Below are 13,535 nucleotides of genomic sequence, written 5' to 3' on the forward strand. Positions count from 1 at the left end.
GGGGGCCGAGCCGCGCCGCCGCGGCGGGGAAGGGAGGTGAGGGGAGGGCGGGCGGGCTCCAGTTGGCGCCCCCTGGCGTCAGCCCGCCGTACGCCCGGACTCGCGTCTCCGCCAATGGAAGGCGGCGGTGGCGTCAGCGCGCCGCGCTCCGCCCGTGGATTGGGCGCCGCGAGCGGCAGTGGCAGAGCGGCATCCGGTGCGGCGGCGGCGACGGCGGCGGCGATCTGTCTGTCGGTGCGGAGCGGCCATGACGGCGCACAGCTTCGCGCTGCCGCTCGTCCTCTTCTCCGCCTTCTGGGGCCTCGTGGGCATCGCCGCCCCCTGGTTCGTGCCCAAGGGGCCGAACCGCGGGTGAGTGAGGGCCTCGGAGGGATACCGGGGGCGGGGCGGTCCGGGAGCGGGCCTCCCCGTCCTAACGCCGGTGTCTCCGCAGGGTGATCATCACGATGCTTGTCACCACCGCTGTGTGCTGCTACCTCTTGTGAGTATTGCGGACCGGGCCCCGATACCTCCGCCCCCCACCTCCCCCATCCTCCGTGTGGCTTCACCGGGCTCGGTGGCTGCTGCCCAGCCTCCTGCCCGTGGATGAACGGGACAGCCCCCGGGCTGCGGCCTGCCTCCCTCCTGGGCACTTCACCCCCCCGGGGCACCAGTCCCCCTGCCAGCCCACTGAGGCAGCGGCGTGCCGGGACGCTGGTCTCTGTCCGCACGCTACTGGGGCTGACGGCAGGTTGGGTCCCTTTGCAGCTGGCTCATCGCCATCCTGGCCCAGGCCAACCCCCTGTTCGGGCCGCAGCTGAAGAACGAGACCATCTGGTACGTGCGCTTCCTCTGGGAGTGAGCAGTCCCCGGGAGCTGGCGCCTGAACAGAGACCCCCCACCAAAATTGTCACCGTGAGTGGGCAGAGGGCTGGGTGGCAGAAATGTCCCCACGTGCCTGCCTGTGTGTGGCTGGGGAGGGAGCTGCAGCCTGGTTCTTGCTGGGTGGGAAATGCTTTGGCTTCTGTGCATTGTGGCTGTGGTGAGCTGGTCTCAGTGTGGGGCTGCTGGCTCTGCACTGGGCCTGAGCAAACCAAGCACTTCCTCCTGAGTCTGTGGTTCTCTAGATTTGTGGGGGCTCCCTCGTGAGTGCACTTAGGTGCTAACTTCTCCTTTCTCCCTCCTTCAGCTCTTGCTGCTGTTCCAGCCTCTACCCTCCTGTACCAGGCAGTCCCCAGAGGTGTTGGGACAGAGGCTGGACCCGCTGCCCCAGCGCACTCTGAGCACTGCAACCTGGACCAATGATGGCTGGGCCCCTGAGCATGGCAGGCAGCACCCCTGCCTGGGACCAGGGCCTAGTAAGCCCGGCCCTGGGAGCAGCCACGCTACCAGGGAGAGATCCCCTCAGCTGGCAGAGTGCTGCAGTCGCTGACACTGAGCACCGTCCTGAGAGAGATCTGTGTGTAGTGCCAGCGGATCCTGTCCCTGCAGTGTTCGCCCTCCTCCCTCCAGTGCGCTCAGCCCTAGCCCCCCGAGTGAAATCCCTGCTCGTAGCCCAAGCTGCCCAACTAATTACCATATCCCTGGTCATTCCAGGCACCGGCTGGCCCTCTGGGTGAGAAAGCAGGAGCCCGTAGCATCCTCTGTATGGTTGTATGGTCAGTCCCCTGCGGTGAGGGTGGTCCTTGCTAAGACAGATTCTGGCTGTGGGTGTGAGAAGGGAGGGCTGACCCTGGAGGAGCATGTGGACCCCCTTGGGTGTGATGAGGGAGGTGCTGGGGTGCAGGGCAGGGGCTTCTGCTGCTTGCCAGCCTGCTGGAGGGATCAAAGGGGTGCTGTGTCTCTTCCCGCCTCAGGAGTGAGGGTGCTGTAGTGTCTAGGTACCACCACCACCCCAACTTGTGTCCAGGTTCAAAGAAGAACTGAGTAGGCCATTGTGGTTCAGATTTCCCCTTATTTATCAGATAATTTATCTGTATTTATTTATTTGTCTGTGTTTGTTAAATTTGTGTTGTGGAAATAAATCCTTTGTGGAAATAAATCCTTTTTCTAGTAAGTGATGCTGGAGGCAGAGTCACTTGCTGCTTTGAGGCTGAGGAACAGTCTTGGCTTTATTCAGACTTCTTCCCTTCCCCCCAACCCTGCTCTTGCACCATGAGAACAAGGCTGGGATCCTCAGCTGTTGAGCAGGAGGTTGGCAGCATACTGGTGCATGGAAAGTTTTATCCTTGATGCCACCTGTGCACTTGTCCTGTGGGACCAGGGTCACAGGTAGGCAACAGCATGTGCTAGAAGGAGAATTGGTACCTGCCCGGCCTGTCTGGTGGTAGGCAGCTGTGCTGGAGCCATCCCTGTGGCTGTGCAGCAGCTGGAGAAGTTTAATGGCCTCTTTCGCAGGCTGTGGTGGGCCAAAAGGTAAAAAGCAGGGAGCAACATCTTCCAGGGGCTGAGTGGGCAGGCTCAACTTCCTTGTCTTAGGAGAGAGGGGGGCAGCAAAGGATGCTGTCTCCAAGGATCACAACAGTTCAGTTTGGATCAGAGCTTCCCTTGCTGCTACCAGCTCGGGAGTTGAGCTCAGGTGTCCGTCTGCTGGAATCGCAGAGAATCTGCTGGCAAGAAAGCAACCCCGTCGTCCCACTGCAGTGGCACAAAGCAACGCTGTGCAGATGTGCGCTGGCCCCACGTCATGCCACCAGCCAGGAGCCGTCACTGCTGGGGAGGTGCTCGCTAGAAAACAAGACCAGTGCTGGATGGCTCAAGGGGTTTGTTTATTGCTACAGGAATGGGAACAGCTGAGTTCAAGTAAAAAGTGACAAACTTCATTGGGTCGTTTGGGGGCTCCAGCCCCAGGGGAGGAAGGCTTGTGCCTGTGCGCACAGCCACAGCTCAGACCTGCCCTGGGGCAGTGAGCTGGGCTGGAGTGAGGTGGTTTGCCTGTGGGCAGGCCCAGCCTGCACCCACAGGAGAGAACCACTGGTCCTGGTGCTAGTGCCTGATTAACGTGTGGGACACCACGGGGCAGGAATGGGAATGGAGGGAATCCCCAGGAGGGAATGTGTGAAAGGAAGCGCAGCCCGCTTTGGTGGTGCCTTAGGAACCAATCCCTGAGCCCTCAGTGCTGAGCCTGGGGCGCTGGCTAGGACCGCGGGAGGATTGTCCTGGGAAGGGAAGACATGGCAAAGAGCAGGATACCTCTTAAGGAATGCTCTGAGAGGGGCTGGGCTGCGCAGAGCAGCTCGGTGGAGCTCGTGGCTCACTTGGTTCCTGTAGTGACTTTGCTGGCGACTGCTGTTCTCCAGCCCGTGGGCTTGTAAGGGACTGCAGAAAGGCCACCCCAGGTGATGAGCTGTAGCACCTCACCAGATTGCTCTGCAAACCGGTGACTGAGTCATGGGGTGGCCTGGTGCTTCAGGCCACAGCCCTGGGTCGGCCGCCTCGGTGACAGTGTACTGCTTCTCTGAGGGATCTGCCAGGGCTGCAGCCTTGAGCCCGCTGGCAGCAGAGGACTTTGCTCTACACCGTGTAGGGAGACAAAGGCCAGAGGCCAAGGAATGCAAAGATTAGGACTGGGCGAGGTGGAGAAGAAAGCTCCGGTGTCTGTAGCTGCCTCAGCCCACAGGTTCTGGTTCTGATGTGGAGATGATGGAGTGCAGTTGAGATGGTCTTTAAGAAAGAGTCCAAGCCCTCGGAGCCCAGGCTGTCAACCAGTCCTGGTTCTGCTGGTACAACTGGACGGTGGTTAGCACTGGTGTCATGGCCCGTTTCCCTGGCCCGGCGGCACCACCACCTTGTCCAGCCAGAGCAGGGTGAGCTGGGCCGAGCGCAGCTGCCGGCGGTGGATGCGGCGCAGCCGCAGGAGGTAGAGGACTATGGCCAGCGCTACGACCAGGATGCAGGCAAAGAAGAGATAGTGGTTGTAGACAAAAGAGAGGCGCAGCCAGGAGACATGTGCTTGCCGGATGCTCTCCTGCCGGAGATCCCTGCGGAGAGGAGTCAGGACTGGCCATGAGATGCTATGGGGTACTACCAGGGTCCTGTGCTGCTGCTCCCCTTGCCGGGGCAGCAGAGCCCTCGCCCAGTGCGGTAACTCCTGCTCCTCCCCAGCCACCCTTCCCGGAGCGATGCCATCAGCGAGCCAATGGTACCTGAGTGGCAGAAACCGCGTCTTGTAGAGGATGGCTCCCAGCGTCCACTGCACCTCCCGGTCGTACACCAGCTGGGCCGTGCGCAGGCTGGGGTAGTCCAGGGGGAAGTGGAAGCCCTGGTGAAGGACTTGGTACATCCAGGCTGATTTGAAGCACTGATACCTGCAGGCACGGCACGCGAGAGCATCAGCCCGACGCTACGCCCCACACCACGGTCCCTCACCCCAGCAAAAGCCCCCTGAGGAGGTCCAGCCATGGGACCCCCCAGCAAAGCTGCTTACTTCAGCCGGTGCTGGTCGGCATGCGCCGAGTAGAGGCCACCACGGAAGCGTTGGGTCAGCACCTCCCATCGCTGGCTGCAGTACTCCTGGGGGACAGAGAGGTCGGGGCTCAGAGCCGAGAAACGGCCCCCACTCCCTCCCAGCCCTGGGAACGGCGGCTCCCTGGCCCCTGGGCTGGGGCAGCACCCACCTGGGCAGCGGAGGTGAAGGTGGGGGCACTGTAGCGGCCCCCCAGGCGCAGCACGTCCTCGGTGCAGTAAAAAAACTCAGAGAAGCCGTAAAACTCGCTGTTGCCAAAGTCGATGGGTGCTTTGTAGGCCCCCGCCAGGGAGGCCTGGCTGCTGTTGGGCCCGGCCAGGAGGGGCTGCAGCAGCTCTGCGCAGGCCGGCCAGTCCCCTCGCCCCCGCACGTACAGGGTTTGGCTGCCCCTGGCCACCGTGTCCTCCAGCCCCACGGGCAGGCAGGGGTCCAGGAAGGGCGTCTCGGGGTTCAGCCCTGTCTGCTGGCTATGCAGGCTGGAAAACAGGCCAGGAAGGAAAGGCAATTGTACAGGGGTCCTGTACCACCCCAAAAAGCCTGGTCTAGTGCTGCCCCGCATCCGGATACCCCCCGTGCCAGACCAGGCTGTGCCCCCTTGTACCCGGTGGTGCTGGCGCCCACCCTGCCACCTCCTGCTGAAGCCAAACTCGCCAGATCTGTCACGCTGACCTGCGGCTACGTGCCCTGACTGCCTGCGGGGTGCGACAAGGCACGGCCACCCCACCCAGCTCGCGGGGATCCGCACCCCTGCAGAGCCCCGGGGGATCTGGAGGCAGGGTTTGCTCCCGGCACAGGAGTACCTGGGCACCAAGCCTCTCCGCCTCTGGCGACAGCTTCACGTAGCGCTCTGGGAAGGGGAGACAGGAGACAGAGAGCTCGAGGTGGGGATGCGATGGAAAGATGTGCTGAGTGAATCGGTGCTGGAGAAGGAGGGAAAGTCGGAGCAAGAAAAGCCGAAAGCTGCCAGAGCGGCCTCCCCGCAGCCTGCCATGAAGGGAGGAGGAAGGCAGGGAGCTGCGTCACTGATAACACCTGCCAGGCTCGGAGAAGGGCAGCGCCTGTGCACTGTGCCAGCCCGGGCATCTGCTGCTGCCAGCGTGGCTCTGGGAGCTGTTATCTCCACGGGCGGCTCTTGGGGGAGATCCAACGGGGAGAGGGCAGGGTGAAGGAACTAGCACCCCATTTCGCAATGCCCCAGCAGGGGCACCCGCTAGGCGAGGCAGCAATACCGGTTGTGCACAGAGGTCTGGTTCAGCACAAGCTCCTCGTAGCGCTGCCGGGCAAAATTGCCCCCGAAGCCCAGGAAGGTGTTGACGTAGACGCGGTACACATGGCCAGTGTGCTGCACGTCGCAGCCCAGGTTGAATTCCGCCAGTAAGCTCTTAGCAGCCTCCTCCTGGGGACGCAGAGAGGTCCGTGATCAGCAGTGACCCAGGGAAGGCAGGGGCTGCTCTCAGGGCCGGCTGGCCAGATACACACCTGCTGCGGGGAGGAGAAGGCTCCAGAGTCGGGCACTTCGTAGGCGATCTGCAGGGAGGCACCCCCCATGTCTAGGATCCCAACCGTTCGTTTCCGAACCAGGGACTCTCCCTGGTCCCCCAGCGCTACAGTGACGACCGCATCCTCCTCTGAAACCCACAGCAGCGTGTCAGTGAGGGGCAGGGCCTGGGGTGGCATCTCCTCCCTTCCACCATTACCCCCCAGAGCAGCCTCGAGGGGCTCCACCACCCCTGCAAGCAGCCCCCGAGGATCACTTGCAGGGCAGCAGCTCCTGGCACTCGGGGCTGGCCACCCCCTGGCTTTGTAGGTTCCCCCAAAGCATCCACCGCTGGAAGCCACTACAGGAACACTACTACAAACCCTCTCTCCCTGGTTCTTCTCCCAAAATGCTGCAGGTGTCCCCCTCGCACAGGGACTTGTTCCTGTGACTGGGGCAGGTGCCCCTGCAGGTCCCAGGTCCAGGAGAGTTTCACACACATGGCTGGGGTCAGGCATTGCCTGGCCAGAGGGGCAGACACTGCCCACTCCAGAGCTTGCTCTTAGCTCCAGTGCTGGGGCGAGCTCCAGCAGGGCTCTGCTCACACCCTCCCAGCTGCTCTATAAGCAGCCAGACTCACCGTCCTCGTGATCAAACCGGCCCAGGACAAAGTTGATGCCGATCCAAGCATAGACACCTGCACGAGACAGAAAGGGTCATTACGGCAATATACTAAAGGGAACCAAGCAGTGCTTCGCGGCAGCTCCTACCTTCCTGTTTCCCTGAAATCACTTCTGCATGTGATTTGGAGAAGAGGAAATCAAACTCCAGGGGCACGTTTCTCACCAAGTCCTCCAGGATTGCAGCTTGCTGCCTGCAGGGACACAGGAGAGGGACAGATGCTAAGGGACTTTCACCAGCGATGCTCCTTTCCAGGAGCACAAGAGACAGCAGGAATCCTGCTGCAATACATGCCACGTCCAGCCCCACGAGCCCTGCTGCTGCACTCAGCGTGCTTTGGAGATCAGAAACTAGATCTGTTCGTTCGAGACTTCAAAGTGCCTCCTCTCACCTCCCTCCCAGTGCGCTCGAACCCTCCTTCTGCAGCCCTCGCTGCTTGCTTCTTTCTCAAATCCACCCCAGGATTCCTAATTCTCCCACAAGGCTCAAGACGAGGTAGTTCTCTTCCCCCTCCTTGCGGCTGAGGGATCCCAGCGGGTCCCGGCTCCCCCCGACAGGGGCCGACGAACTCACCCCTCGGGCAGCAGCCGCATGCCTGCCGTGCACAGGATGTAAAGCGGAGTTTCCTTGTGCTTCTGAGCCGGGACGTGGGCTGCCGCGAACCGAAGCAGAGGGCGCAGGTAGGGCGTAGCTTGCTCCGGGGCTGCCGCCGCCACGGAGATGCCTGCCCGGGGAAGGGAGCTGTGAGCCAGCCAGCCCCGCCGCGGGCAGCAGCAGCCCTACCCGCCCCGTGTGCGGGGGCCTCGGGGCCGGAGGCGGAGAGGGGCGGCACCGACCTGGTTTAATTTTCTTGACGACGGGGCGGCTGCTCCGGTCTCTCATCTGCTTGATGTCCAGCAGGTCGTGGGGGTTCCCGTTGTGCGGCGGCCAGAAGTAGACGAAGACCCGGGACCCGCTGCTCCCGCAGTCGACGACCACCCCGTAATTGAGGGCCGAGTCCTCGGTGTCGGTGGCTGTCAGCTCCTCCACCCGCGCCAGGTACCTGGGGCCCGGGGAGGGAGGGCACAGGGCGCCTCAGCACCGGCGGGCAACGGCGAGCCCCGGTCCCCGGCAGTCCCCGTCCCCGCTCACCTCTCGTCGCGCCGGGCGGCGCGGGGCGGCGCGGCCCAGCGGCGGGGGGCAGCGGCCGCCAGCAGCAGCAGCAGCCCCACGGCGAGGGCCAGCCCCAGCGCCACCGGGCGCTGCCGCGGCCCCGGGCACGGGCAGGGTCCCGCCGAGCGCCACGACGGGCAGGAAACGCCGATCCTGCGGGCAGAAGCCACAGCTCAGCACCGGACCGGGCCCGGTCCGGCCCCGGCCCCCCGGCCCGGCCCCGCTCACCTGGCCATGTGCGCCCGCCGCCGCCCGCCCGCGCATCGCCCCGCTGCCGGCACCCGCCGCCGGCACCGGCGGCCACGTCACCAGGCGCCCCCGGCGCGGCCAATAGGGGCCTCCGCAGCCGAGCCCCGCCGGGCGGCGCTCCGCCCCCTGCGGCCGCGGAGCCCAATCGGCCCCACCGCCCCCCGGCGGAGCCGCGCCCACTCGGCCCGGCGACCAATCGGATCGGGGCGGGGCGGCGCCCCCAGGCGGCCGAGGGCCGCGCCTGGCTTCGCCCTTGCTCCTGCGTCCGACCTTCGCCGGGCGTCGTCACCCGGAGACTTCCTCCCGCGCGCCCTATCGCAGCGCGGGCTTGGGGCGCGGCCCGCCCGCCGCGGGCCGTCGCCGCCAGCAACCAGCCAATCCGAGGCGCCCAAATAAACAACACGCGCCGAGAGTCGGAGTGGCGGGCGAGGCGGCCAATGGCGCCTCTCTGGCCCCGCGGAGAGGAACAGCGGGCGGGCCAAAGGTCGCGAGCTCGCCGCCCAATGGGCTGCGCGGCGGGGCGGGGCGCGAAGTTGAGACACCCAATGGGCTGCGCGGGACGGCGGGGCGGGGAGTCCCGGCGGCCAACGGGCAGCGCGCCCGACCGCGCCGGAGGGAGCGGCCGGCCAGTGGCGGCGTCCGAGTCGCGGCGGCGGCGGCCAATCAGCGCGGCGCGCGGGGGTGGCGGGCGGTGGGCCGAGCCAGTGGGCGCGCGGCGGGGGCGGGCGACGGGCGGCGGCGGCCAATGGGCGCGGCGGGGCGGGGCGGAGCGGGAGCTGGGGGGCGGGGCGGCGCGGCGCGGGGCCGGGGCGGCGGCGGCGGTGGCGGCGGCGGCGCCATGGAGCTGGGGGCGGGCGCGGGGGCGGGCGCGAGCCCCGGCGCGCGGGGCGGCGCGGAGTCGGGCCGCGTCCTGCTGCTGCTGATGGGCGGCGGCGGCGGCGGCGGCGGCGCGGGCCGGGCGCGGCGGGGAGGTGCGGAGGCGGAGGCGGGGCCGGGTCCCGGTGCCGGCCCGGGCGGGCCCGAGGCGGCGCGGGGCCCCGAGCCGCGATCCCCGCCCGCCCCCGACTACGAGGCGCTGCCGCAGGGCGCTGCCGTCTCCACGCACATGCTGGCGGGCGCCGTGGCGGGCGTCATGGAGCACTGCGTGATGTACCCCGTCGACTGCGTCAAGGTGCCGGCACCGGCGGCGGGGCGGGGGCGGGGGCGCGGCGGGGAAGGGGGCGGCGGGGCGAACCGGGGCCTGCCGGGGATTGAGGCGGGGGGTGTCCCGGCGGCCGCGGCGGCGGGAACTGCCTCGGCCAGGCCCCGCCGGGCCCGCGGGGGTGACGGGCCGCCCGCCCGGGCCTTGTGTTCCAGACGCGGATGCAGAGCCTGCGGCCGGAGCCCGCCGCCCGCTACCGGAACGTGCTGGAGGCCCTGTGGCGCATCGCCCGCACCGAGGGCCTCTGGCGGCCCATGCGGGGCATGAACATCACCGCCACCGGCGCCGGCCCGGCCCACGCCCTCTACTTCGCCTGCTACGAAAAGTTAAAAAAGACGCTGAGCGACGTTATCCACGCGGGGGGCAATAGCCATGTGGCCAACGGTACTGCTCCCGACCCCCCGCGGGGGGCCACGGGGGCCGGGGGCTACCGGGGGCCGCCCCCCCGCCACGCTGGGGTGGGGAGCGGGGCGGGGAGAGGCCGAGTGTGGCCGTAGGGAGCTCTGGTCCCGTCCCGCTCGGCCGTAGGGGCCGGGGTGCCACGGATGTCCTAAAGCCCTGTGCTCTCTCCAGCCGCCAGCCGGCTGCGCGGTGCTGCGGTGCCACGCCGGCGCGGTGCCGAGCAGGGGGAAGCGCCGGTCCTGCGCCTGCTGGAGCCGCTCCCAGGTACCTGGCTTGAAACAGGTTAGTGGCCAGCACTGGCCCTGGCTCAGAGGATGCCGGTGGACGGGAGCTGCCCACAGATGAGCCAGGACCGGCTGCGACCCCGTGGGTCGGTGCTGGCGCTCGCTCCAGGAGCGCCGCGTGGTTTCGGAGCCCATCTCGCCATGGTGCCTGTTACTCATCTCGACAAGCAGCCACGGTGGGGAAGGCGTGGGGCCGAGGGGAGAGCAGGACACGTGCCGCCCGTGACAGGCACGCACGTTGGGTTTCTCCTTCGCTGTGGGGCGCAGGGACACTCGCGGTCCGCTGGGCCCCCTGTCACCTGGTGGCATCGGCCTGTCCCTGAGTGAGTCCCGGTGAACCCACAGCACTTGAGAGCCTGTCATGATCCTCTCCCTCTTTCTTGAGCTCTCTCTGGGTGGGAACTGCTGAGGACCGGCCCGGCGCTTGGAGGGGAGACGGAGGCTGCATTCGGATCTCGCCCTCTTCCAGGGGCCTCCTCCCATGCCTTGGCGGGGGACTCGGGGCGGTGGTGGAGCCCCGGGGTCCCTCGCCTCCCCCCCCTTACATGTGGCAGTTCTTGTTTTGCAGGTGCAGCCGGGTGTGTAGCAACCTTGCTCCACGATGCAGCCATGAACCCTGCCGAAGGTAACGATAGTCCTGGCCTGCCGGGGAGGGGAGGATCGGGGGCTGCCCTGGCCGCTCGGGTCCCCTCTGGGGCAGGGAGGGTGCTGTCCTCGTTGCTTACCCGACCGCAAGGATCCTTTGGGGGCCAGTGGCTGCGGCTCTGGTTAGGGAGCCCGGTGGCTGCCCGTTACAGAGGGGGTGGATAGAAGAGGTTAATTCTGGGGAGCACAGCAAACCCCAGCCTAGGAGGAGCCGGGAGGGCACCAGCCTTTTGCCCAAGGGTTTGGCTTGTGACAGTTACCTGGAGCAGGAGAGAAGGCAAGAGAGATGCGATCCGTACTGCTGAAGTCATTCCAAGTGTGTGGAAATTGGCATTGCTGCGGTGACATCTTGGGAAGATGCGGTACGGTTCTGGGCCTGTGTTCAGGAAGAAAATTAAAAGAATGGGGTACAAAAGGCATGCTAGAGAAGTCAGGGGAAGGGAGATCTTGTGTTGTGAAATGTCTGGAAGATACTGATTTTGTGGAGCCTGGTATGTGTGAAAAAGGCGGAGGGAGTTTGTAATTAAAGTCTGTGAATGTGGTGGGAGAAGAAGGAATAACGAGGAAAGGCCAGTCATGAACGTATTTTTTCCTCTTAAAACTGGAGGGCTCGTGACAGTGCAGGCTCCAGCTGATCTGGGCCCAGCAAGGCTCCTGCCTGCCCGCTGCCTGGCTGGGACCCTGAGGAGCAGGCAGCTGTGTGGCCGGGCCGTCGCCGTTCCTTCCCTGGAGCTCGTCTTCTTACCACGACTGTAGTAGTTTATATTCACATCGTTTTTAGCTTCTTGTGGTCACACTGAGATAGGGGCAGGCAGGACAGCGACAGGCTGTGCTCAGCTCCCCTACCCCGCTCTTGGATGTGTTGGGGAGGGGGGGGTTGGCGTTTGGTTCTTGCCCCGGAGCGGCTGTGTTTTGGCAGCGGCCGCTAACGATGCCTGGCTGGTGGGCTCTGCGATGTGCTGTGGTTATTCTGGGCTGCAACGGGGGCGGCTGGGGAGGGACAGGCTCATCCAGATCGAGAGCTGTCTGGAAAATAAGAGAATAGATGCAGAGGGGGTTCTCCTGACTGCGCGGTAGCTCTGCAGAGGTGGATGGGGAGACGTCGGTCGCTTGGGAGCGAGGGTGAATCTGGAGCATAAGCGCCTGGCTATCGGGATGTTCCCTGGGGCTGCGGCAGCTGTGGTGTTTGCCGGTGGTGATGTGTGTGTGACGGTGACGCCTCAGCAGATCTAAATGGCTGCAGTCCTGCCTGGGGACACACAGGGCACTGCTGGTCCGAGTTGTCTGTCATTAGCTCTTAAGCCAGTGTGACTAAACTCTGGGCGCTCGCAGGAAGCCCGGCTTCGTGCTTACCCTTTCTCTCTCCTCTTCCCCTCCATGCCTGGGTCCTGGCTGCTGCTGCTGGCTGCCGCCGTCCGTCCCAAGTGGTCAAACAGAGGATGCAGATGTACAACTCGCCTTACCAGCGTGTGACGGACTGTGTGCGGGCTGTGTGGCGCAACGAAGGGGCCGGAGCTTTCTACCGCAGCTACACCACCCAGCTCACCATGAACATCCCCTTCCAAGCCATTCACTTCATGACCTACGAGTTCTTGCAAGAGCAGCTCAACCCCCACAGACAGTACAACCCAGGCTCCCACGTGGTCTCCGGAGCCTGCGCAGGGGCTGTTGCTGCCGCTGCCACTACGCCTTTGGACGTTTGCAAAACACTGCTCAACACCCAGGAGTCCCTGGCCTTGAGCTCCAACATCAGCGGACACATCACAGGCATGGCCAATGCCTTCAGGACGGTGTACCAAGTGGGCGGCGTGACCGCCTACTTCAGAGGGGTCCAGGCGAGAGTCATTTATCAGATGCCCTCAACGGCGATCGCCTGGTCTGTGTACGAGTTCTTCAAATACATCCTCACCAAGCGCCAGGAGGAGCGGCGGGCTGGGAAGTGAGCCAGAGCCGAACGCCGTTCCAGACCTGCTCCACCTCCCCTCCTGGTTTGTCTTCTGACCCCTCTCCCTTTCGGTTTGGTTTGTGTTGAAGAGAGGGGGCAGCAAAGCCCTTTGGGGCTTAGCGATGCCATTTCTTGCCTGTGGCTGCTGCAGCTCTGCTCAGCCTGCACGACTTGCTCTCTCCCAGGGTCCTCCGAGATGTTCCGCTGGGAGCTGCAGCCCAGGTCATGTCCCCTGGCACTTCGGTGGAGCTGTGCTCCTGTCCTTCCCTTAACAAAAACCTCCTCTCACGCAAAGCTAGCCCCTCCTCGGAGGGGAAGGGGAATGTCCTGCCCTGCCTCTGGCAGGGCCAAGCTGAGCTCGCAGTCACCAAGGAGGGGGCGGCAGCGCTGCCTGGGATGCTGGGGGCTTTGTCTGGCTTTTGGCTGAAGCGAAGTGTAAGCCTTGCCGTTGTCTCGTAGCACGCACACGTGATGCTGACTGCCCCAGTGGTGGGGGGGGAGGATGGCACTTGAGGAGGGGAGCCTGTAGGTTTGTTATTGTTCCTGCTCTTGACACCTCCAATAAAAACAGTTCTGCTCTATCCTCATGTCCCCTTCTTACTCCCACATGGCCCAGCTCCCGGCACCGCGCCTTTCTGACTGTGCCCGCTGCTGAGCTTTTTTGATGGGTGCCAGAGAGGAAGGGAAGTGGGGCCTGGGGGTGGTGGTGGTGGGAGGAGGGGGCCTGCCTGGCCCGGCCACCCTGGCAACGTGCAGGGAGGAGGGTGGTCGCCATCCCCTTTGGCTCGTGGCCCAGCCCATCGCCTGCTGCTGGCATGGGCTGTGACCCCAAAGGAGAAGCTGAGGTTTATGCTCCTCGGCCAGGCAGTCCTGCACCCCCAGTCTGACCTGGCGTCCTCAGGATTCCTCCAGACCACTCCAAATGGAGGCAATGGCAGGAGGGCTCTGGGTTGTGTGTGCTGGGAAAACCACAGGAATTTCGACACTGGGTGAGGCCGGAGGGCTTTGTGCACTTCACACAGGAGATTTGGGGCTCAGCAGGGCTTCTGCCTCCT

At 64.9% G+C, this 13,535-nt stretch overlaps 2 protein-coding genes across 6 annotated transcripts; one reads left to right on the forward strand and one right to left on the reverse strand.

The window, feature by feature from the left end:
* The first annotated feature begins 85 nt into the window (after positions 1 to 85).
* On the forward strand, positions 86 to 13,061 carry SLC25A28 (solute carrier family 25 member 28). Of its 5 annotated transcripts, XM_075154793.1 has the most exons (8): positions 86 to 351; positions 434 to 481; positions 748 to 894; positions 7,503 to 7,640; positions 9,360 to 9,588; positions 9,778 to 9,870; positions 10,459 to 10,515; positions 11,961 to 13,061. In XM_075154793.1, the coding sequence occupies exons 1-8, from the start codon at positions 115 to 117 to the stop codon at positions 12,476 to 12,478; spliced, it is 1,467 nt and encodes a 488-aa protein (XP_075010894.1). In that variant the 5' UTR covers positions 86 to 114; the 3' UTR covers positions 12,479 to 13,061. The 5 variants fall into 5 exon arrangements, with proteins under 5 accessions (XP_075010894.1, XP_075010895.1, XP_075010896.1 ...); XM_075154794.1 differs by lacking the exon at positions 9,778 to 9,870 and having other exon boundaries at positions 90 to 351; XM_075154797.1 differs by lacking the exons at positions 86 to 351; positions 434 to 481; positions 748 to 894; positions 7,503 to 7,640; positions 9,778 to 9,870 and adding exons at positions 9,088 to 9,174; positions 10,158 to 10,168 and having other exon boundaries at positions 9,360 to 9,551; positions 10,445 to 10,515.
* Positions 1,175 to 7,620, reverse strand: ENTPD7 (ectonucleoside triphosphate diphosphohydrolase 7). Its single transcript, XM_075154791.1, has 10 exons — positions 7,439 to 7,620; positions 7,176 to 7,326; positions 6,692 to 6,795; positions 6,562 to 6,618; positions 5,924 to 6,072; positions 5,674 to 5,840; positions 4,596 to 4,920; positions 4,406 to 4,491; positions 4,125 to 4,286; positions 1,175 to 3,959 (listed from the first exon to the last, which is right to left on the reverse strand). The coding sequence occupies exons 1-10, from the start codon at positions 7,482 to 7,484 to the stop codon at positions 3,731 to 3,733; spliced, it is 1,476 nt and encodes a 491-aa protein (XP_075010892.1). The 5' UTR covers positions 7,485 to 7,620; the 3' UTR covers positions 1,175 to 3,730.
* Positions 13,062 to 13,535: the final 474 nt, after the last annotated feature.

The sequence above is a fragment of the Calonectris borealis genome, chromosome 7 (genome assembly GCF_964195595.1).
Source record: "Calonectris borealis chromosome 7, bCalBor7.hap1.2, whole genome shotgun sequence".
In the NCBI taxonomy this organism is placed as follows: Eukaryota; Metazoa; Chordata; class Aves; order Procellariiformes; family Procellariidae; genus Calonectris; species Calonectris borealis.